Genomic DNA, 22803 nt, shown 5'->3' with positions numbered 1-22803 from the left:
TGAGTAGACTGGGTCTTTACTCGTTGGAGTTGAGAAGGATGAGGGGGGATCTTATAGAAACATTTAAAATAATGAAAGGGATAGACAAGATCGAGGCAGAGAGGTTGTTTCCACTGGTCGGGGAGACTAGAACTAGGGGGCACAGCCTCAAAATATGGGGGAGCCAATTTAAAATCGAGTTGAGAAGGAATTTCTTCTCCCAGAGGGTTGTGAATCTGTGGAATTCTTTGCCCAAGGAAGCAGTTGAGGCTAGCTCATTGAATGTATTCAAGTCACAGATAGATAGATTTTTAAACAATAAGGGAATTGAGGTTTACGGGGAGCGGGCGGGTAAGTGGAGCTGAGTCCACGGCCAGATCAGGCATGATCTTGTTGAATGGCGGAGCAGGCTCGAGGGGCTAGATGGCCTACTCCTGTTCCTAATTCTTATGTTCTTATTTATGTTTTTATGTGACCTAAACTGCACGCAGTACTCCAGGTGCAGCCTCACCAATACCCTGTACAGTTGCAGCAGGACCTCCCTGCTTTTGTACTCCATCCCTCTCGCAATGAAGGCCAACATTCCATTCGCCTTCCTGATTACCTGCTGCACCTGCAAACTAACTTTTTGGGATTCATGCACAAGGATCCCCAGGTCCCTCTGCACCGCAGCATGTTGTAATTTCTCCCCATTCAAATAATAATCCCTTTTACTGTTTTTTTTCCCAAGGTGGATGACCTCACATTTTCCGACATTGTATTCCATCTGCCAAATCTTAGCCCATTCGCTTAACCTATCTAAATCTCTTTGCAGCCTCACTGTGTCCTGTACACAACCCGCTTTCCCACTAATCTTTGTGTCAATTGCAAATTTTGTTACACTGCACTCTGTCCCCTCTTCCAGGTCATCTATGTATATTGTTAAAAGTTGTGGTCCCAGCATTGATCCCTGTGGCACACCACTAACCACCGATTTCCAGCCCGAAAAGGACCCATTTATCCCAACTCTCTGCTTTCTGTTTGCCAGCCAATTCTCGATCCATGTTAATACATTTCCTCTGACTCCGCGTACCTTTATCTTCTGCAGTAACCTTTTGTGTGGCACCTTATCGAATGCCTTTTGGAAATCTAAATACACCACATCCATCGGTACACCTCTATCCACCATGCTCGTTATATCCTCAAAGAATTCCAGTAAATTAGTTAAACATGATTTCCCCTTCATGAATCCATGTTGTGTCAGCTTGATTGCACTATTCCTATCTAGATGTCCCGCTATTTCTTCCTTAATGATAGTTTCAAGCATTTTCCCCACTACAGATGTTAAACTAACCGGCCTATAGTTACCTGTCTTTTGTCTGCCCCCTTTTTTAAACAGAGGTGTTACATTAGCTGCTTTCCAATCTGCTGGTACCTCCCCAGAGTCCAGAGTGGTTCTAGCAGTGTGCTGAGACCCAGTAAGATACCAAAGTAGTTCAAAAGTCCGAGAAACGACCGCAGCTCTGTCACGTTCTGTGGCCTCGGTGCGTTCTCGATTGCCTCCGTCTTCGCGTTGGTGGGCCTGATGCCGGCCACCGCAATCCTCCTTCCCAAGAACTCCACTTCAGGCTCCAGGAAAACGCACTTCGACTGTTTTAACCTGAGCCACACGCTGTTGAGTCGACTAAGAACCTCCTCCAGGTTCTGCAGGTGCTTTTCTGTGTTCCGACCTGTGACCAAGATGTCGTCCTGGAAGACCACGGTGTGCGGGACCGACTTCAGTAAACTGATCGGACTCCAAATGGGCATCCGTTATACACAAAAAGACCTTTGTGCGTATTGATGCAGGTGAGGGCTTTCGATGATTCCTCCAGTTTCTGCATCAGGTAGGCTGAAGTCAGATCCAGCTTCGTGAACATCTTTTCTTCTACCAGTATTGCAAAGAGATCGTTGGCCTTTGGTCATGGGTATTGGTCCTGCAGGGAGAAACGATTGATAGTTACTTTGTAATCGCTACAGATTCTGACGGTGCCATCTCCCTTGAGGACTGGGACCATAGGACTGGCCGACTTGCTGAACTCGATCGGTGAAATGATGCCCTCTCTTTGCAGCTGGTCGAGCTCGATCTCTACCCTTTCTCTCATCATGAACGGGTACTGCTCTCGCCTTGTGATGGATGGGTCATGCCCCCGGAATTAGGTGCATCTGCACTTTTGCTCCTTGGAATTTTCTGATGCCTGGTTCGAACAGCGAAGGAAATTTGTTTAAGACCTGGGCACACGAAGTGTCGTCAGCGGGCGATAGCGCTCAGACGTCGTCCAAGTTCCAGTGTATCTTTCCCAGCCAGCTCCTGCCGAGCAGCGTGGGACCATCGCCCGGTACCACCCAGAGTGGGAGCTTGTGCACCGCTCCATCGTAGGAGACCTTTACGGTAGCACTGCCCATTACAGGAATCAGTTCTTTAGTGTAAGTTATTAGCTTCGTGTGAACTGGAGTTAAGACTGGCCTTGAGGCCTTGTTGCACCACAATCTTTTGAAAGTCTTTTTGCCCATGATGGACTGGCTCGTGCCCGTGTCCAGCTCCATTGACACCGGGAGTCCATTTAGTTCAACATTCACCATTATCGGGAGACAATTTGTGGTGAATGTGTGCACCCCATGTACCTCTGCCTCCTCTATCTGAGGCTCTGGTTCGTCGTGATCCTCCGTGCATCTGTCCTCCTCTGCAACGTGGTGGTTTGCAGGTTTAACAGGCTTAGCAGCTCGCCTGCACACTCGTTAGAGGTATCCCATTGTTCCACAGCCCTTGCACATGTACTCTTTGAATCGGCATGAATGGAAATGATGATCACCCCCGCAGCGCCAACAAGGTGTTAATGGCCTTGCATTCATCACCCTTGATGGTGGACTATGAGTCATCTGCAAACATGCAGCTGCAGGTATGTGTGACCTGCCCTGCACGTTACAATGCGAAAACAAGATCACTTTGTTCACAGTACTTGTAGCAGCAGTTGTGTGCTGAGAGATTTGCTTCGTATTGTCACTGGTGGCAATGAACGCCTGGGCTATTGCTATGGCCTTACTCAAGGTTGGGGTCTCTACAGTCAAATGTTTGCAAAGTATGGTTTCGTGGCCAATGCCAAGTACGAAAAAGTCTCTGAGTATGTGCTCCAAACGTCCTTCAAATTCGCAATGTCCTGCAAGGCGTTTTGACTCGGCGACATAACTCGTCACTGCCTGGCCTTCAGACCTTTTGTAGGTGTGGAACCGGTACCTCGCCATCAGAACGCTTTCCTTCGGGTTCAAATGCTCTCGGACCAGTGTGCACAAATCATCATACGATTTCTCCGTGGGTTTCGCTGGAGTGAGCAGATTCTTCATGAGGCCATACGTTGGTGCCCCACAGACGGTGAGGAGGATCGCCCTTCATTTGGCAGCGCTCTCTTCCCCATCTAGCTCGTTGGCCACGAAGTATTGGTCGAGTCACTCCACAAAAGTTTCCCAATTTCTCCAGGATGCCCACTATTCTCTGCATCTTTGGGTTCGCTATCTGTATCTCGTCGCCAGTTGTTGTGTATGAAGAAAGAGTCAGACTGAACACTGTGAGCTCAAAGTAAAGTGTGACCGTAGTTTTTTATTGCAGGTCTCCAGAGTGCCTCTCCAACCTGTGAAGCCTCCTTAAATACCTGTGCTCCGAAGGGATTATGGGATCCCTTTGGACTCCAGGGGACGAGCCCTCCGGTGGCTGTGCAGAGTAAATACAAGTCCGCATATATAGCAGATTCCTCTGCCCTCCTTTGGCTCGTTTGCCGTGAAGGAGCTCCGCATAAAGCATTTGCTTAGCGGAGTCTCGTGCCTGGCATGCGAACCATGTGGCCTGCCCAGCGAAGCTAATCGAGTGTGGTCAGTGCTTCAATGCTGGGGATGTTGGCCTGGACGAGGACACTGATGTTGGTGTGCCTGTCCTCCCAGGGGATTTGCAGGATCTTACGGAGACATCGTTGGTGATATATCTCCAGCGACATGAGGTGTCTTCTGTACATGGTCCATGCCTCTGAGCCATACAGGAGGGCGGGTATTACTACAGCCCTGTAGACCATGAGCTTGGTGGTAGGTTTGAGGGCCTGGTCTTCGAACACTCTCTTCCTCAGGTGGCCGAAGGCTGCTCTGGCGCACTGGAGGAGATGTTGAATCGTTGCATCAGTGTCTGCCTTTGTTGATAAGAGGCTCCCGAGGTATGGGAAATGGTCCACATTGTCAAGGGCCGCGCCGTGAATCTTGATGACTGGGGGGCAGTGCTGTGCGGCGAGGACAGGCTGGTGGAGGACCTTTGTCTTACGGATGTTAAGCGTAAGGCCCATGCTTTCATATACCTCAGTGAATACATTGACTATATCCTGGAGTTCAGCCTCAGAATGTGCGCAGACGCAGGCGTCATCCGCATACTGCAGCTCAACGACAGAGGTCGGGGTGGTCTTGGACCTGGCCTCAGGCGGCGTAGGTTAAACAGCTTCCCACTGGTTCTGTAGTTTAGTTCCACTCCAGCGGGGAGCTTGTTGATTGTGAGGTGGAGCATGGTGGTGAGGAAGATTGAGAAGAGGGTTGGAGCGATGTCGCAGCCCTGTTTGACCCCGGTCCGGACATGGATTGGGTCTGTGATGGATCCGTTGGTAAGGATCACGGCCTGCATGTCATCGTGGAGAAGGCGAAGGATGTTGACAAACTTTTCAGGGCATCCAAAATGGCAAGCGAGCCAAAGGTGGGCAGAGGAAACGTTACAAGGACACCCTCAAAGCCTCCCTGATAAAGTGCGACATCCCCACCGACACCTGGGAGTCCTTGGTCATAGACTGCCCTCAGTGGAGGAAGTGCATCCGGGAGGACGCTGAGCACCTCGAGTCTCATCGCCGAGAGCATGCAGAAATCAAGCGCAGGCAGCGGAAGGAGCGTGCGGCAAACCAGTCCCACCCTCCCTTTCCCTCAACCACTGTCTGTCCCACATGTGACAGGGACTGTGGCTCTCGTATTGGACTGTTCAGCCACCTAAGAACTCACTTCAGGAGTGGAAGCAAGTCTTCCTTGATTCCGAGGGACTGCCTGCCTGTGATCACTACACACTGCATGCAATGTTCAGAGAAATAAGAACATAAGAAATAGGTGCAGGAGTAGGCCATACGGCCCCTCGAGCCTGCTCCGCCATTTAATACGATCATGGCTGATCCGATCATGGACTCAGGTCCACTTCCCTGCCCGCTCCCCATAACCCCTTATTCCCTTATCGGTTAAGAAACTGTCTATCTCTGTTTTAAATTTATTCAATGTCCCAGCTTCCACAGCTCTCTGAGGCAGCGAATTCCACAGATTTACAACCCTCTGAGAGAAGAAATTCCTCCTCATCTCAGTTTTAAATGGGCGGCCCTTATTCTAAGATTATGCCCCCTAGTTCTAGTCTTCCCCATCAGTGGAAACATTCTCTCTGCATCCACCTTATCGAGCCCCCTCATAATCTTTTCGGTTTCGATACATACATCACAACACGCAAACAGACCATTCCCCTCCACCAGCCCGGGTTGGGGGTTACCCTCCCACACCAGCAAGTCGTTCTAGTCACATTTACCCCGCCCTGTTCCCAAACCCTCACCTTTCCTCCAGCCCCTCTCTCCAATCTAATCCTGAATATTGACACCGTTCCTGCTACGACCTCTGACCCTGGAAATGAACCTCATAGGCACACACGTCGCTGAACAAGTCTCTCTGCCCTCTGTTCTAAATCTCTTGGCATTTAATCTATCTCTGGGCCCCTCAACTACAGGAAACAGGCTGCTTCTATGTATCCTGTCTCAGCCCGTCACCGTTTTAAACATTTCTATCATTTAATTTCCTCCGACAGCTCATGTGTGTGGGTGTATCCCACATTGTCTGTATTCCCCAATGTGTGTGTGTACACAGTGTGTGTGTGTGTGTGTGTGTGTGTATACCAAGTGCGCTTGTGTGTGTGTGTGTGCATACCACAGTGTGGTGTGTACCACAGTATGTGTGTATACCACAGTGCGTGTGAGTGTGTACCACAGTGTGAGTGTGTGCGTGTGTGTACCACAGTACGTGTGTGTGTGTGTGTGTATACCAAGTGCGTGTGTGTGTGTGTGAGTGGTGAACCTGTGGAATTCTCTACCACAGAAAGTTGTTGAGGCCAATTCACTAAATATATTCAAAAAGGAGTTAGATGAAGTCCTTACTACTGGGGGGATCAAGGGGTATGGTGAGAAAGCAGGAATGGGGTACTGAAGTTGCATGTTCAGTCATGAACTCATTGAATGGCGGTGCAAGCTAGAAGGGCCGAATGGCCTACTCCTGCACCTATTTTCTATGTTTCTATACCAAGTACGTGTGTGTGTGTGCATACCACAGTATGGTGTGTACCACAGTATGTGTGTATTCCACAGTGCGTGTGAGGGTGTACCACAGTGTGAGTGTGTGCGTGTGTGTACCACAGTGCGCGTGTGTGTGTGTACCACAGTGTGTGTACCTCAATGCATGTGTGTGTGCGTGTGTTTGTGTACCACAGTGTGTGTGTGTGTACCACAGTGTGTATATGTACCACAGTGCGGTGTGTGTACCACAGTGTGTGTATGTGTGTGTGTGTGTGTGTGTGTGTGTGTGTACCAAGTGTGTGTGCCCGTTCTATCCCTATAGATGTGTACTCACAAGGCTTGCGGGCTGGGTTTACCTGTACTGGGTATGTACTGAGCGGCTGGGGTTTGGAATTCCACCGTCTGACTCCAGTCGCTCCATATCCCCTTGAAATACATCTGATCAGCGGTCGATCGAACCCGAATGGTGTACCGGGAGTCAGCCATCAAATTCTTCATCAGAAGTCTCAGGGAGCGCGCCGTTACATTCAGGTGCTGCAGTTGCCGAGAAAGAGAAATGAAGAGAGTGTGAGCAGTCTTTAGTGATCACGGTCCACAGTGCACACTTACAGAGGAAGATCGTGGCGGAGGTGCGGTAAGTGTTTGTGGCGGAGGAGCTGCGAGAGATCATGGCGGAGGTGCAACGAGTGTTTGTGGCAGAGGAACGGCGAGAGATCGTGGCAGAGGTGCGGCGAATGTTCATGGCAGACGAGTGGTGAGAGATTGGGGCGGAGGTGCAGCGAATGAGAGTACGAGGGCCCAGGGGCAGCACGGGCCCAGCCCACACTGTGCGATATGTGTGCGCACTGGGTCCGTGCAGCAGAGCTGGTCTCCAGTCGTCCTGGTTAGCCCTTGCCACTGGACCAAGACCTAGCTCTGTCAAGCCCCGTGTGGTGGCTGGTGTGCAACGGTCACCTCACGTTAAAACAATCCACGCACAGGCATCTTCCACCCACTCAATTGCAGTTCAGGACTGGAACATCGGGTCCTTCATTGAAACATCTGTGAACTCTTGTGGAAGCAAGTCATCCTCGTTCCAGGGACCGGCTGTGATGGATTGTAACACACTGATATACCCCACACCCCTCATTGTAACACTGATATACCCCACACCCCTCATTGTAACACTGATATACCCCACACCCCTCATTGTAACACCCTGATATAAACCACACCCCTCACTGTAACACTGATATACCCCACATCCCTCACCGAAACACTGATATACCCCACACCCCTCACTGTAACAATGATATACACCACACCCCTCACTGTAACACTGATATACCCCACACCCCTCACTGTAACTCTCTGATATACTCCACACCCTTCACTGTAACACTATATAACCCACACCCCTCACTGTAACACTGATATGCCCCACACCCCTCACTGTAACTCTCTGATATACCCCATATCCCTCATTGTAATACTGATATACCCAATACCTCTCACTGTAACACTGATATATCCCACATCCCTCACTGTAACACAGATATACTGCCTCTGATGACAGTTACAGTGTGAGCAGACTGTGGTATCGATAAAAACACAGAGGGTGGTGGGGGTCTGGAACTCACAGCCTGAAAGGGTGGTAGAGGCAGAAACCCTCACCACATTTAAAAAGCACTTGGATGTGCACCTGAAGTGCTGTAACCTGCAGGGCTGCGGATCGAGAGCTGGAAAGTGGGATTAGGCTGGATAACACTTTGTCGGCCGGCACGGACACGTTGGGCCGAAATGGCCTCCTTCTGTGCAGTAAATTTCTAGGATTCTATGCAGAGTTACACAGTGCGAGGAGTCTGTCGTGACTACAATTCACCTCCAAGCGACAATGGAATGCCACTAGTCAATCTTACCTCCCAGGTCCCAAGTTTGGCCCTGTATGACACCTGGTGGAGCAGGCTGTTTGTCAGCTCAGTGAACCTGATCTTCGGAGATTCCCACGTCAGCTTAATCTCTTTGGCTTCCATCAGTGTGGTGGCAGTCAAATTGAAAGGGGTGCCTGGCTTCACTGCAAGGGAAGATTTGGCACTAACATCACCTTGTCTGTGGTTTACAACACACATTCACACACACGGTCTACAGGACTGTAGTAATACCTGCCCTCCTGTCTGGCTCAGAGACATGGACCATGTACAGTAGACACCTCAAGTCGTTGGAGAAATATCACCAACGATGCTCCGCAAGGTCCTACAAATCCCCTGGGAGGACAGACACACCAACATTAGTGTCCTCGACCAGGCCAACATCCCCAGCATTGAAGCACTGACCACACTCGACCAGCTCCATTGGGCAGGCCACATTGTCTGCATGCCAGGCACGAGACTCCCAAAGCAAGCACTCTAATCGGAACTCCTTCATGGCAAACGAGCCAAAGGTGGGCAGAGGAAACGTTACAAGGACACCCTCAAAGCCTCCCTGATAAAGTGTGACATCCCCACTGACACCTGGGAGTCCCTGGCCAAAGACCGCCCTAAGTGGAGGAAGTGCATCCGGGAGGGTACTGAGCACCTCAAGTCTCATCGCCGAGAGCATGCAGAAATCAAGCGCAGGCAGCGGAAGGAGCGTGCGGCAAACCTGTCCCACCCTCCCCTTCCCTCAACCACTGTCTGTCCCACTGACTGTTCAGCCACCTAAGGACACATTGTAAGAGTGGAAGCAAGTCTTCCTCCGAGGGACTGCCTATGATGATGAGTGTCCACGTGTGGGTTTAAGGCAGCTGTCCCTGCCCTGTGACCTTGCTGATTCCGCTCTCCGATATTGTTATGTCTGTAATGTACTTATGAATGACTCCACGAGGCAATGTGTTGTACCCAAACTGTAGTGACCTTGGTCCTTTATCCGTAACTCCAGAGTGAGGCACAAGCATGGTGACTGCCCTTTTATACAGCCCCTGCCACCAGGGCAGGAAATCCCGGTCTCCACCAGTTGCACCCTCTAGTGGTGCCAGCATAGTATATACACAGCGTAAACCTTATTGATAAATACATCAGGTAACAAGTCTCCATCTTATGCAACTATACAGTGACTACACAGAGAGTATATCTATAGTCTGCATATATAACAGATATCTCACCCATGTGAATGATTTCCTTGTTCAGCACACACGGGCCCCTCTCCTGGGACTCTGTGCTGCTCACGCGGATACAACAGGGAGTGATCAAGGTGAAGTCTTTGGCTGGGACACTGCAGTTCTGCCGCTCTGTCAGCTTAATCACACACGTCTTGCTCACCCTGTCCTCACTGCAAGTGAACACACACAGTTCTTGTTGAAAGTAGCAGAGGTTGGGGCCCTGTCTCACGGTACTGACTGGACATATTTACATCCCCAGAGTCCTCCGCCCACCTCTGTCACTGGGGTCTGCATCAACAGCTTTCAGCAACCCTTTGGGTTGTAGTAATACCCTCCCTCCTGTATGGCTCAGAGACATGGACCATGTACAGTAGACACCACAAGTTGCTGGAGAAATACCACCAACGATGTCTCCGCAAGATCCTACAAATCCCCTGGGAGGACAGACGCACCAACATTAGCGTCCTCGACCAGGCCAACATCCCCAGCATTGAAGCACTGACCACACTCAATCAGCTCCGCTGGGCAGGCCACATTGTCCGCATGCCAGACACGAGACTCCCAAAGCAAGCGCTCTACTTGGAACTCCTTCACGGCAAACGTGCCAAAGGTGGGCAGAGGAAACGTTACAAGGACACCCTCAAAGCCTCCCTGATAAAGTGCAACATCCCCACCGACACCTGGGAGTCCCTGGCCAAAGACCGCCCTAAGTGGAGGAAGTGCATCCGGGAGGGCGCTGAGCTCGAGTCTCGTCGCCGAGAGCATGCAGAAATCAATCGCAGGCAGCGGAAGGAACGTGCGGCAAACCAGACTCCCCACCCTCCCCTTCCCTCAACCACTGCCTGACCCACCTGTGACAGAGACTGTGGTTCCCGTATTGGACTGTTCAGCCACTTAAGAACTCATGTTAAGAGTGGAAGCAAATCTTCCTTGATTCCGAGGGATTGCCTATGATGATGAGTGACCTCGCTGTCCAATTCCCTGCTCCAGCGTCCAGCCTCAAACTGCCTGCGCATCCGCTGATCTGTCCTTCAATGAGTTACCGACCCTAATCTGTCAACATAAGAAATAGGAGCAGGAGTAGGCTATACTCGAGCCAGCTCCACCATTTAATACGATCATGGCTGATCCGATCATAGACTCAGATCCACTTCCCTGCCCGCTCCCCATAACCCCTTATTCCCTTATCGGTTAAGAAACTGTCTATCTCTCTCTCAAATTTATTAAATGTCCCGGCTTCCACAGCTCTCTGAGGCAGCGAATTCCACAGATTTACAACCCTCTGAGAGAAGAAATTCCTCCTCATCTCAGTTTTAAATGGGCGACCCCTTATTCTAAGATTATGCCCCCTAGTTCTAGTCTCCCCCATCAGTGGAAACATCCTCTCTGCATCCACCTTGTCAAGCCCCCTCATAATCTTATACGTTTTGATAAGATCACCTCTCATTCTTCTGAATTCCAATGAGTAGAGGCCCAACCTCCTCAACCTTTCCTCATAAGTTAACCCCCTCATCCCCGGAATTAACCCATTGGTGACGGTCAAGGGTAATAAATAAACGGCATTGAAGACAAAGGGCTGGCCTCCGCCTTACTGTCCCATGCCCCCGAGTTCTTTTCTGCGCCTGTCTTAGTGAGTTATGTTTTTCTCCGCCAGCCTTTAGTCTTCAATGCCGTTTATTTATTACCCTTGACCGTTACCAATGGGTCTCTTTGCTTTGGAGGCAGTTCAGAGAAGGTTCACTAGGTTGATTCCGGAGATGAGGGGGTTGACGTATGAGGAAAGGTTGAGGAGGTTGGGCCTCTACTCATTGGAATTCAGAAGAATGAGAGGTGATCTTATCGAAACGTATAAGATTATGAGGGGGTTTGACAAGGTGGAAGCAGAGAGGATGTTTCCACTGATGGGGGAGACTAGAACTAGGGGGCATGATCTTAGAATAAGGGGCCGCCCATTTAAAACTGAGATGAGAAATTTCTTCTCTCTGAGGGTTGTAAATCTGTGGAATTCGCTGCCTCAGAGAGCTGTGGAAGCTGGAACATTGAATGGATTTAAGACAGAGATAGATATTTTCTTAACCAATAAGGGAATAAGGGGTTATGGAGAGCGGACAGGGAAGTGGACCTGAGTCCATGATCGGATCAGCCATGATCGTATTAAATGGCGGAGCAGGCTCGAGGGGCCGTATGGCCTACTCCTGCTCCTATTTCTTATGTTCCAACGGGGAATTCTCTGGCCAGACGGGCTCAGAGGAAGAGGAGAAATGCCAGGATGTGTCCAATTGGCTGAGGGGATGCCTCGTGAATTCCCGCGTCCAACTTCTTAGAGGGACAAGTGGCATATAGCCACACGAGATTGAGCAATGACCTCGGGCTTTCAGATATTGTGCTGGGAGAGGGCTCCTCCACCCAAAGGGGGCAGCCCCAGGGGCACAGGATGAGGTGTGAATGCCTGACTGACCTGTCATGCTGCATGGGTTTCTCAGTATCCCCCATCACAGTGGCACTACATGGAACAAGACAAGCGATGGCAAGTGACCAACAGCCTGTCACACTGGTACCTGTACACCAATCTCACCTGTAGCTGTACTCCAGTCACACCTGGACTGGTACTCCAGTCACACCTGTAGCTGTACTCCAGTCACACCTGTAGCTGTACTCCAGTCACACGTCTGCCTGAACGCCAGTCACACCTGTACCTGTACACCAATCACACTGTACTCCAAACTCACCTGTACCTGTACAACAATTTCACCTGTACCATACTCCAAACTTACCTGTACTTGTACTCCAATCTCACCTGTACCTGTACACCAGTCAGACCTGTAACTGTACACCAATCTTACCTGTTACTATACACCAGTCACACCTATACCTGTACTCCAATCTCAGCTGTACCCATAACCACTCACGTCTGTACCTGTACACCAATCTCGCCTGTACCTGTACACCAGTCACACCTGTACCTTTACTCCAAACTCACCTGTACCTGTACTCCAATCTCACCTGTACCTGTACACCAGTCACACCTGTACCTTTACTCCAAACTCACCTGTACCTGTACTCCAATCTCATCTGTACCTGTGCACCAGTCACACCTGGACCTGCACACCAGTCCCACCTGTACCTGTACACCAGTCCTACCTGTACCAGTACTCCAAACTCACCTGTGACCAAGAGCATGCGTAGCCCGATTGGCTGCACCTGCCTAGGTGCCAACCACTTCTGCAGTTCCCTCGAGCCTGTTACACAGGAACAGGAGGAGGCCCATTCAGCCTCTCGAGCCTGTTACATAGGAACAAGAGGAGGCCCATTCAGCCCCTCGAGCCTGTTACACAGGAACAGGAGGAGGCCCATTCAACCCCCTGAGCCCGTCACACAGGAACAGGAGGAGGCCATTCAGCCCCTCAAGCCTGTTACACAGAAAGAAGAGGAGGCCATTCAGCCCCTGGAGCCTGTTACACAGGAACAGGAGGCCCATTCAGCCCTTGAGCCTGTTACACAGGAACAGGAGGAGGCCATTCAGCCCCTCGAGCCTGTTACACAGGAACAGGAGGAAGCCATTCAGCCCCTTGAGCCTGTTACACAGGAACAGGAGGTGGCCATTCAGCCCCTCGAGCCTGTTACACAGGAACAGGAGGAAGCCATTCAGCCCCTCGAGCCTATTACACAGGAACAGGAGGAGGGCCATTCAGTCCATCGAGCGTGTTCTGGCATGTGCCTGATCTCTACCTGGATCCCATTTGCACATTTTGAAAGTCTGAATAAAAATATGGAGAGGAAAGTCCCGGTTGAGGAGCTAGCACTTGCATAGGTGATGGGCTGAATGGTCATTTGATGAGTGTTGACATAGAAACATAGAAAATAAGTGCAGGAGTAGGCCATTCGGCCCTTCGAGCCTGCACCGCCATTCAGTGAGTTCATGGATGAATATGCAACTTCAGTACCCCATTCCTGCTTTCTCGCCATACCCCTTGACCCCCCTAGTAGTAAGGACTACATCTAACTCCTTTTTGAATATATTTAGTGAATTGGCCTCAACAACTTACTGTGGTATAGAATTCCACAGGTTCACCACTCTCTGGGTGAAGAAGTTTCTCCTCATCTCGGTCCTAAATGGCTTACCCCTTATCCTTAGACTGTGACCCCTGGTTCTGGACTTCCCCAACATTGGGAACATTCTTCCTGCATCTAACCTGTCTAAATCCGTCAGAATTTTAAACATTTCTATGAGATCCGCTCTCATTCTTCTGAACTCCAGAGAATACAAGCCCAGTTGATCCAGTCTTTCTTGATATGTCAGTCCCGCCATCCCTGGAATCAGTCTGGTGAACCTTCGCTGCACTCCCTCAATAGCAAGAATGTCTTTCCTCAAGTTAGGAGACCAAAACTGTACACAATACTCCAGGTGTGGCCTCACCAAGGCCCTGTACAACTGTAGCAACACCTCCCTGCCCCTGTACTCAAATCCCCTCGCTATGAAGGCCAACATGCCATTTGCTTTCTTAACCGCCTGCTGTACCTGCATGCCAACCTTCAATGACTGATGTACCATGACACCCAGGTCTCGTTGCACCTCTCCTTTTCCTAATCTGTCACCAATCAGATAATAGTCTATCTCTCTGTTTTTACCACCAAAGTGGATAACCTCACATTTATCCACATTATACTTCATCTGCCATGCATTTGCCCACTCACCTAACCTATCCAAGTCGCTCTGCAGCCTCATAGCATCATCCTCGCAGCTCACACTTCCACCCAACTTAGTGTCATTCGCAAATTTGGAGATATTACATTTAATCCCCTCGTCTAAATCATTAATGTACAATGTAAACAGCTGGGGCCTCAGCACAGAACCTTGCGGTACCCCACTAGTCACTGCCTGCCATTCTGAAAAGTACCCATTTACTCCTACTCTTTGCTTCCTGTCTGCCAACCAGTTCTCAATCCACGTCAGCACACTACCCCCAATCCCATGTGCTTTAACTTTGCACATTAATCTCTTGTGTGGGACCTTGTCGAAAGCCTTCTGAAAGTCCAAATATACCACATCAACTGGTTCTCCCTTGTCCACTCTACTGGAAACATCCTCAAAAAATTCCAGAAGATTTGTCAAGCATGATCTCCCTTTCACAAATCCATGCTGACTTGGACCTATCATGTCACCTCTTTCCAAATGCGCTGCTATGACATCCTTAATAATTGATTCAATCATTTTACCCACTACCGATGTCAGGCTGACCGGTCTATAATTCCCTGTTATCTCTCTCCCTCCTTTTTTAAAAAGTGGGGTTATATTGGCTACCATCCACTCCATAGGAACTGATCCAGAGTCCATGGAAAATGACTGTCAATGCATCCGCTATTTCCAAGGCCACCTCCTTAAGTACTCTGGGATGCAGTCCATCAGGCCCTGGGGATTTATCGGCCTTCAATCCCATCAATTTCCCCAACACAATTTCCCGACTAATAAGGATTTCCCTCAGTTCCTCCTCCTGACTAGACCCACTGACCCCTTTTATATCCGGTGCGCGATGAATGCTTTGAACGGCCACAGCTCAAACTGGCTCATTGGACCTGCAAACATTGCTTTCCACTTTGGAATGGACAGCCAATTCTAGATCGGACTAACAGATCCGAATGACACCACAAAACATTGTCACTGTGGGGTGACCAGTTAATCTGATCATGGTTGAGGGATACATATTGGGCAGGACTGCGTGGAGAACTCCCCTGCTCTTCTTTGAAATAGTACCATGGGGTTAAAAGTCTTTTCTGAAAGATGGCATCTCTGACAGTGCAGCGCTCCCTCAGTACTGCCCCTCTGATAGTACGTGCTCCCTCAGTACTGGCCCTCCGACAGTGCAGCACTCCCTCAGTACTGCCCCTCCGAAACTACGCGCTCCCTCAGTACTGGCCTTCCGACAGTGCAGCACTCCCTCAGTATTGCCCCTCCGACAGTGCGGCACTCGCTCAGTACTGGCCCTCCGACAGTGCAGCACTCCCTCAGTACTGCCACTCCGACAGTGCAGCGCTCCCTCAGTACTGCCCCTCCAACAGTGCAGCACTCCCTCAGTACTGCCACTCCGACAGTGTGGCGCTCCCTCAGTACTGCCCCTCCGTCAGTTCGGCGCTCCCTCAGTACTGCCACTCTGACAGTGCAGCGCTCCCTCAGTACTGCCCCTCAGACAGTGTGGCATTCCCTCAGTACTGCCCCTCCGACAGTGCAGCGCTCCCTCAGTACTGCCCCTCCGACAGTGCGGCATTCCCTCAGTACCGCCCCTCCAACAGTGCAGCGCTCCCTCAGTACTGCCCCTCCGACAGTGCGGCATTCCCTCAGTACTCCTCTCCGACAGTGCGGCGCTCCCCCAGGACTGACCCTCTGACAGTGCGGCATTCCCTCAGTACTGCCCCTCCGACAGTGCGGCGCTCCCTCAGTACTGCCCCTCCGACAGTGCGGCATTCCCTCAGTACTGCCCCTCCGACAGTGCGGCGCTCCCTCAGCAGTGTCCCTCCGACAGTGCAATGCTCCGTCAGTACTGCCCCTCCGACAGTGCGGCGCTCCCTCAGCAGTGTCCCTCCGACAGTGCAATGCTCCGTCAGTACTGCCCCTCTGACAGTGCGGCACTCCCTCAGTACTGCCCCCCGACAGTGTGGCGCTCCCTCAGTACTGCCCCTCCGACAGTGCGGCATTCCCTCAGTACTGCCCCTCCGACAGTGCGGCGCTCCCTCAGTACTGACCCTCCGACAGTGCGGCGCTCCCTCAGTACTGCCCCTCCGACAGTGCGGCATTCTCGCAGTACTGCCCCTCTGACAGTGCGGCACTCCCTCAATGATACACTGGGAATGTCAACCTGGATTTTTGTCTCTGGAGTGGGGTTTGAACCCACAACCCTCTGGTGCTACCCACTGAGCCAGGGCTTATACTCACCGAGAGTGGAGGAGTGCTCCCTCACTGTTGCCCGCTCCTGCCATTGCTTACCTGAATCTGATGGTGAGCTCCTTCCTGTCAGTGATTGGCTCAGTGAGTACGCAGGTAACCATGTCGTTAGGAACCTGATCTGTGAAACTGCTGAAGCAACTGAGCTTGGGGAGATCGGGCTCATCATCAGCATCTAAAAACACAGTAACCCTGCTAGTTAGTGAGCAATCCATTTCGAGTACACGGTGACCCTGCTCGTTAGTGAGTAATCCATTTCGAGTACACGGTGACCCTGCTCGTTAGTGAGTAATCCACACCGAGTACACGGTGACCCTGCTAGTTAGAGAGCAATCCACACCGAGTACACATAACCCTGCTAGTTAGTGAGTAATCCACACCTAGTATACAGTGACCCTGCTAGTTAGTGAGTAATCCACACCGAGTATACAGAACCCTGCTAGTTAGTGAGTAATCCACACCTAGTATACAGTGACCCTGCTAGTTAGTGAGTAATCCACACCGAGTACACGGTGACCCTGCTAGTTAATGAGCAATCCACACCGAGTACACGGTGACCCTGCTAATTAGTGAGTAATCCACACTGAGTACACGGTGACCCCGCTAGTTAGTGAGTAACCCACACCGAGTACATGGTGACCCTGCTAGTTAGTGAAGTAATCCACACCGAGTACACGGTGACCCTGCTAGTTAGTGAGTAATCCACACTGAGTACACGGTGACCCTGCTAGTTAGTGGAGTAATCCACACCGAGTACACAGTGACACCACTAGTTAGTGAGTAATCCACACCGAGTATGCGGTGACCCTGCTAGTTAATGAGTAATCCACACCAAATACACATAACCCTGCTAGTTAGTGAGTAATCCACACTGAGTGCACGGTGCCCCTGCTAGTTAGTGAGTAATCCATACCGAGTACACGGTGACCTTGCTAGTTAATGAGTAATCCACACCGGGTACATGGTGACCCTGCAAGTTAGTGAAGTAATCCACATCGAGTACATGGTGACCCTGCTAGTTAGTGAGTAATCCACACTGAGTACACGGTGACCCTGCTAGTTAGTGGAGTAATCCACACTGAGTACACGGTGACCCTGCTAGTTAATGATTAATCCACACATTGTACACGGTGATCCTGCTAGTTAGTGGAGTAATCCACATCGAGTACACGGTGACCCCGCTAGTTAGTGAGTAATCCAAACCGAGTATGCGGTGACCCTGCTAGTTAATGAGTAATCCACACCAAATACATAATCCTGCTAGTTAGTGAGTAATCCACACTGAATACAAATAACGCTGCTAGTTAGTGGAGTAATCCACACCGAGTACATGGTGACATTGCTAGTTAGAGAGTAATCCACATCGAATACAAATAACGCTGCTAGTTAGTGGAGCAATACACACCAAGTACACGTACACAGGTGAGCGGAAATGTTAAAATTTAAGAGAAAGGAGAAGGTAATAGAGCTGGGTTGCGATAGGAGTAATGATAATAGGGGGGAGTGAGGGGAGTGGAGGGAGAGGGGTAGAGGTGGGAGGGAGAGGGGTAGAGGTGGGAGTGAGGGGAGAGGAGGGAGTGGGGGGGAGAGAGGGGGGTGGGAGAGCGGGGAATGGAGGGAGAGGAGAGCGGGGGGAGTGAGGGGAGGGGGAGAGTGAGGGGAGAGGGGAATGGAGGGAGAGAGGAATGGAGGGAGAGGGGAGTGGGGGGGTGAGGGGCGTGGGGGGCGAGGGGAATGAAGGGAGAAGGGAGTGGGAGGCAAGGGGAGTGGGGGTCAGGGGAGTGGCAGGATAGGGGAGTGGGGGGCGAGGGGAGTGGATGGAGAGGGGGAGAGGGGCGAGGGGGGAGAGGGGAGTTGGGGGAGAGGGGGGAGTAGGGGAGGGGGAGTGGGGAGAGAGGGGAGGGGTGAGAGGGGAGTACGAGCAGAGGGGGGAGTGAGGGGAGTGGGGGGAGAGTGGGGGGCAAATAGATGTTAACAAATATGATGTGATTGGGATTACGGAGACGTGGCTCCAGGATGAGCAGGGCTGGGAACTCAACATCCAGGGGTATTCAACATTCAGGAAGGATAGAATAAAAGGAAAAGGAGGTGGGGTAGCATTGCTGGTTAAGGAGGAGATTAAGGCAATAGTTAGGAAGGACATTAGCTTGGATGATGTGGAATCTATATGGGTAGAGCTGCAGAACACCAAAGGGCAAAAAACGTTAGTGGGAGTTGTGTACAGACCTCCAAACAGTAGTAGTGATGTTGGGGAGGGCATCAAACAGGAAATTAGGGGTGCGTGCAATAAAGGTGCAGCAGTTATAATGGGTGACTTTAATATGCACATAGATTGGGCTAACCAAACTGGAAGCAATACGGTGGAGGAGGATTTTCTGGAGTGCATAAGGGATGGTTTTTTAGACCAATATGTCGAGGAACCAACTAGGGGGGAGGCCATCTTAGACTGGGTGTTATGTAATGAGAAAGGATTAATTAGCAATCTCGTTGTGCGAGGCCCCTTGGGGAAGAGTGACCATAATATGGTGGAATTCTGCATTAGGATGGAGAATGAAACAGTTAATTCAGAGACCATGGTCCAGAACTTAAAGAAGGCTAACTTTGAAGGTATGAGGCGTGAATTGGCTGAGATGGATTGGCGAATGATACTTAAGGGGTTGACTGTGGATGGGCAATGGCAGACATTTAGAGACCGCATGGATGAACTACAACAATTGTACATTCCTGTCTGGCATAGAAATAAAAAAGGGAAGGTGGCTCAACCGTGGCTATCAAGGGAAATCAGGGATAGTATTAAAGCCAAGGAAGTGGCATACAAATTGGCCAGAAATAGCAGCGAACCTGGGGACTGGGAGAAATTTAGAACTCAGCAGAGGAGGACAAAGGGTTTGATTAGGGCAGGGAAAATGGAGTATGAGAAGAAGCTTGCAGGGAACATTAAGACGGATTGCAAAAGTTTCTATAGATATGTAAAGAGAAAAAGGTTAGTAAAGACAAATGTAGGTCCCCTGCAGTCAGAATCAGGGGAAGTCATAACGGGGAACAAAGAAATGGCGGACCAATTGAACAAGTACTTTGGTTCGGTATTCACGAAGGAGGACACGAACAACCTTCCGGTTATAAAAGGGGTCGGGGGGTCTAGTAAGGAGGAGGAACTGAGGGAAATCCTTATTAGCCGGGAAATTGTGTTGGGGAAATTGATGGGATTGAAGGCCGATAAATCCCCAGGGCCTGATGGACTGCATCCCAGAGTACTTAAGGAGGTGGCCTTGGAAATAGTGGATGCGTTGACAGTCATTTTCCAACATTCCATTGACTCTGGATCAGTTCCTATGGAGTGGAGGGTAGCCAATGTAACCCCACTTTTTAAAAAAGGAGGGAGAGAGAAAACAGGGAATTATAGACCGGTCAGCCTGACATCGGTAGTGGGTAAAATGATGGAATCAATTATTAAGGATGTCATAGCAGTGCATTTGGAAAGAGGTGACATGATAGGTCCAAGTCAGCATGGATTTGTGAAAGGGAAATCATGCTTGACAAATCTTCTGGAATTTTTTGAGGATGTTTCCAGTAGAGTGGATAAGGGAGAACCAGTTGATGTGGTATATTTGGACTTTCAGAAGGCGTTCGACAAGGTCCCACACAAGAGATTGATGTGCAAAGTTAGAGCACATGGGATTGGGGGTAGTGTACTGACATGGATTGAGAACTGGTTGTCAGACAGGAAGCAAAGAGTAGGAGTAAATGGGTACTTTTCAGAATGGCAGGCAGTGACTAGTGGGGTACCGCAAGGTTCTGTGCTGGGGCCCCAGCTGTTTACACTGTACATTAATGATTTAGATGAGGGGATTAAATGTAGTATCTCCAAATTTGCGGATGACACTAAGTTGGGTGGCAGTGTGAGCTGCGAGGAGGATGCTGTGAGGCTGCAGAGCGACTTGGATAGGTTGGGTGAGTGGGCAAATGCATGGCAGATGAAGTATAATGTGGATAAATGTGAGGTTATCCACTTTGGTGGTAAAAACAGAGAGACAGACTATTATCTGAATGGTGACAGATTAGGAAAAGGGGAGGTGCAAAGAGACCTGGGTGTCATGGTACATCAGTCATTGAAGGTTGGCATGCAGGTGCAGCAGGCGGTTAAGAAAGCAAATGGCATGTTGGCCTTCATAGCAAGGGGATTTGAGTACAGGGGCAGGGAGGTGTTGCTACAGTTGTACAGGGCATTGGTGAGGCCACACCTGGAGTATTGTGTACAGTTTTGGTCTCCTAACCTGAGGAAGGACATTCTTGCTATTGAGGGAGTGCAGCGAAGGTTCACCAGACTGATTCCCGGGATGGCGGGACTGACCTATCAAGAAAGACTGGATCAACTGGGCTTGTATTCACTGGAGTTCAGAAGAATGAGAGGGGACCTCATAGAAACATATAAAATTCTGACAGGGTTAGACAGGTTAGATGCAGGAAGAATGTTCCCAATGTTGGGGAAGTCCAGAACCAGGGGTCACAGTCTAAGGATAAGGGGTAAGCCATTTAGGACCGAGATGCGGAGGAACTTCTTCACCCAGAGAGTGGTGAACCTGTGGAATTCTCTACCACAGAAAGTTGTTGAGGCCAATTCACTAAATATATTCAAAAAGGAGTTAGATGAGGTCCTTACTGCTAGGGGGATCATGGGGTATGGCGAGAAAGCAGGAATGGGGTACTGAAGTTGAATGTTCAGCCATGAACTCATTGAATGGCGGTGCAGGCTAGAAGGGCCGAATGGCCTACTCCTGCACCTATTTTCTATGTTTCTATGTTTCTATGGAATGGAGGAAGAGGTGAGTTGGGGGCGAGGGGAGTGGGGGGCGAGGGGAATGAAGGGAGAGGTGAGTGGGGGGGCGAGGGGAGTGGGGGGCGTGGGAAATGAAGGGAGAGGGGAGTGGGGAATGAGGGTAGTGGGGGGAGAGGGGAGTGGAGGGAGTAGGGGCGAGGGGAGTGGGGGGAGAAGGGAGTGGGGGAGTGAGGGGAGAGGGGGAGTGAGGGAAGTGGGGGGAGAGGGGAAGAGGGGGGAGAGGGGAGTTGGGGGAGTAGGGGAGGGGGAGTGGGGAGAGAGGGGAGGGGTGAGAGGGGAGTACGAGCAGAGGGGGGAGTGAGGGGAGTGGGGGGAGAGTGGAATGGAGGAAGAGGTGAGTTGGGGGCGAGGGGAGTGGGGGGCGAGGGGAATGAAGGGAGAGGTGAGTGGGGGGGCGAGGGGAGTGGGGGGCGTGGGGAATGAAGGGAGAGGGGAGTGGGGAATGAGGGTAGTGGGGGGAGAGGGGAGTGGAGGGAGTAGGGGCGAGGGGAGTGGGGGAGTGAGGGGAGAGGGGGAGCGAGGGGAGTGGGGGGAGAAGGGGGAGCGAGGGGAGTGAGAGGCGAGGGGGGTGGGAGGAGAGGGGGGAGTGGGAGGATTGGGGGAGAGGGGAATGGAGGGCGAGGGGAGTGGGGGCGAGGAAAGTGGGGGGTGAGGGGAATGGAGGGAGGAGGGAGAGGGGAGTTGGGGGAGAGAGGGGAGTGTGGGGAAAGACGGGAGTGGGGGGGAGAGGGGAGTGGTGGGGGGAGAGGGAAGTGGGGGGAGAGCGCGGAGTGGGGGGAAAGGCGGGAGTGGGGGGAGAAGGGAGTTGGGAGAGAGCGGGGTGAGGGGAATGGAGGGAGAGGGGAGTGGGGGAGAGGGGAATGGAGGGAGAGGGGAGTGGGGGAGAGGGGAATGGAGGGAGAGAGGAGTGAGGGAGAGAGAAATGGAGGGAGAGGGGAGTGGGGGAGAGGGGAGTGGGGGGAGAGGGGGGGAGTGAGGGTAGAGGCGTGAGTGGGGGGGGAGGGGAGTGGGTAAAGAGAGGGGAGTGGGGGGATAGGGGGTGTGAGGGGAGAGGGGAGAGTGAGGGGAGAGGCGGGAGAAGGAGTGGGGGGGGAGTGGGGGTAGAGGGGAGTGGGGAAGAGGGGAGTGAGGGGTGAGGGGAGTGGGGGGGAGATGTGAGAGAGGGTAGTGGGTAGAGAGGGAAGTGGGGGAGTGGAGAGAGACGGGAGTGTGCGGAGAGGGGAGTGGGGGGCGAGGAGAATGGAGGGAGATGGGAGTGGAAGGTGAGGGGAGTGGGGGGAGAGGGGAGTGGGGGAGAGGGTAGTGGAGATGAGGGGGAGAGTGCAGTGGGGAGAGGGGGGAGAGTGGAGTGAGGAGAGCGGGGGTAGAGGGGCATGGGGAGAGGGGAGTGGGGGAGTGGAGGGAGAGTGGAGTGGGGGAAGAGAGGGAGGGGAGTGGGGGGAGAGGGGAGTGGGGGGGAGGGGAGTGGGGGGAGAGAGGGGAGTGGGGGGGAGGGGAGTGGGGGAGAGAGTGGAGAGGGGAGTGGGGGAGAGAGGGGAGTGGGGGGAGAGGGAAGTGGGGGGGAGTGGGGGAGAGAGGAGAGTGT

The 22803-nt window shown here is 51.6% G+C and overlaps 1 protein-coding gene across 1 annotated transcript in view; it reads right to left on the bottom strand.

The window, feature by feature from the left end:
- The window catches only part of il7r (interleukin 7 receptor), a 109036-nt gene that overhangs the window by 41972 nt on the left and 44261 nt on the right, over positions 1 to 22803 (bottom strand). The window contains exons 2-5 of the mRNA XM_070877078.1: positions 16424 to 16556; positions 9448 to 9614; positions 8228 to 8382; positions 6686 to 6863 (exon numbers count right to left, since the gene is read on the bottom strand). Coding sequence (XP_070733179.1) covers positions 6686 to 6863; positions 8228 to 8382; positions 9448 to 9614; positions 16424 to 16556 — 633 coding nt within the window. The remainder of the gene's footprint in view (positions 1 to 6685; positions 6864 to 8227; positions 8383 to 9447; positions 9615 to 16423; positions 16557 to 22803) is intronic.

Source organism: Pristiophorus japonicus, chromosome 1 (genome assembly GCF_044704955.1).
Source record: "Pristiophorus japonicus isolate sPriJap1 chromosome 1, sPriJap1.hap1, whole genome shotgun sequence".
In the NCBI taxonomy this organism is placed as follows: Eukaryota; Metazoa; Chordata; class Chondrichthyes; family Pristiophoridae; genus Pristiophorus; species Pristiophorus japonicus.
Note: the sequence above shows the minus strand (reverse complement) of the source record. Positions and strands in the feature narration are given on the sequence as shown.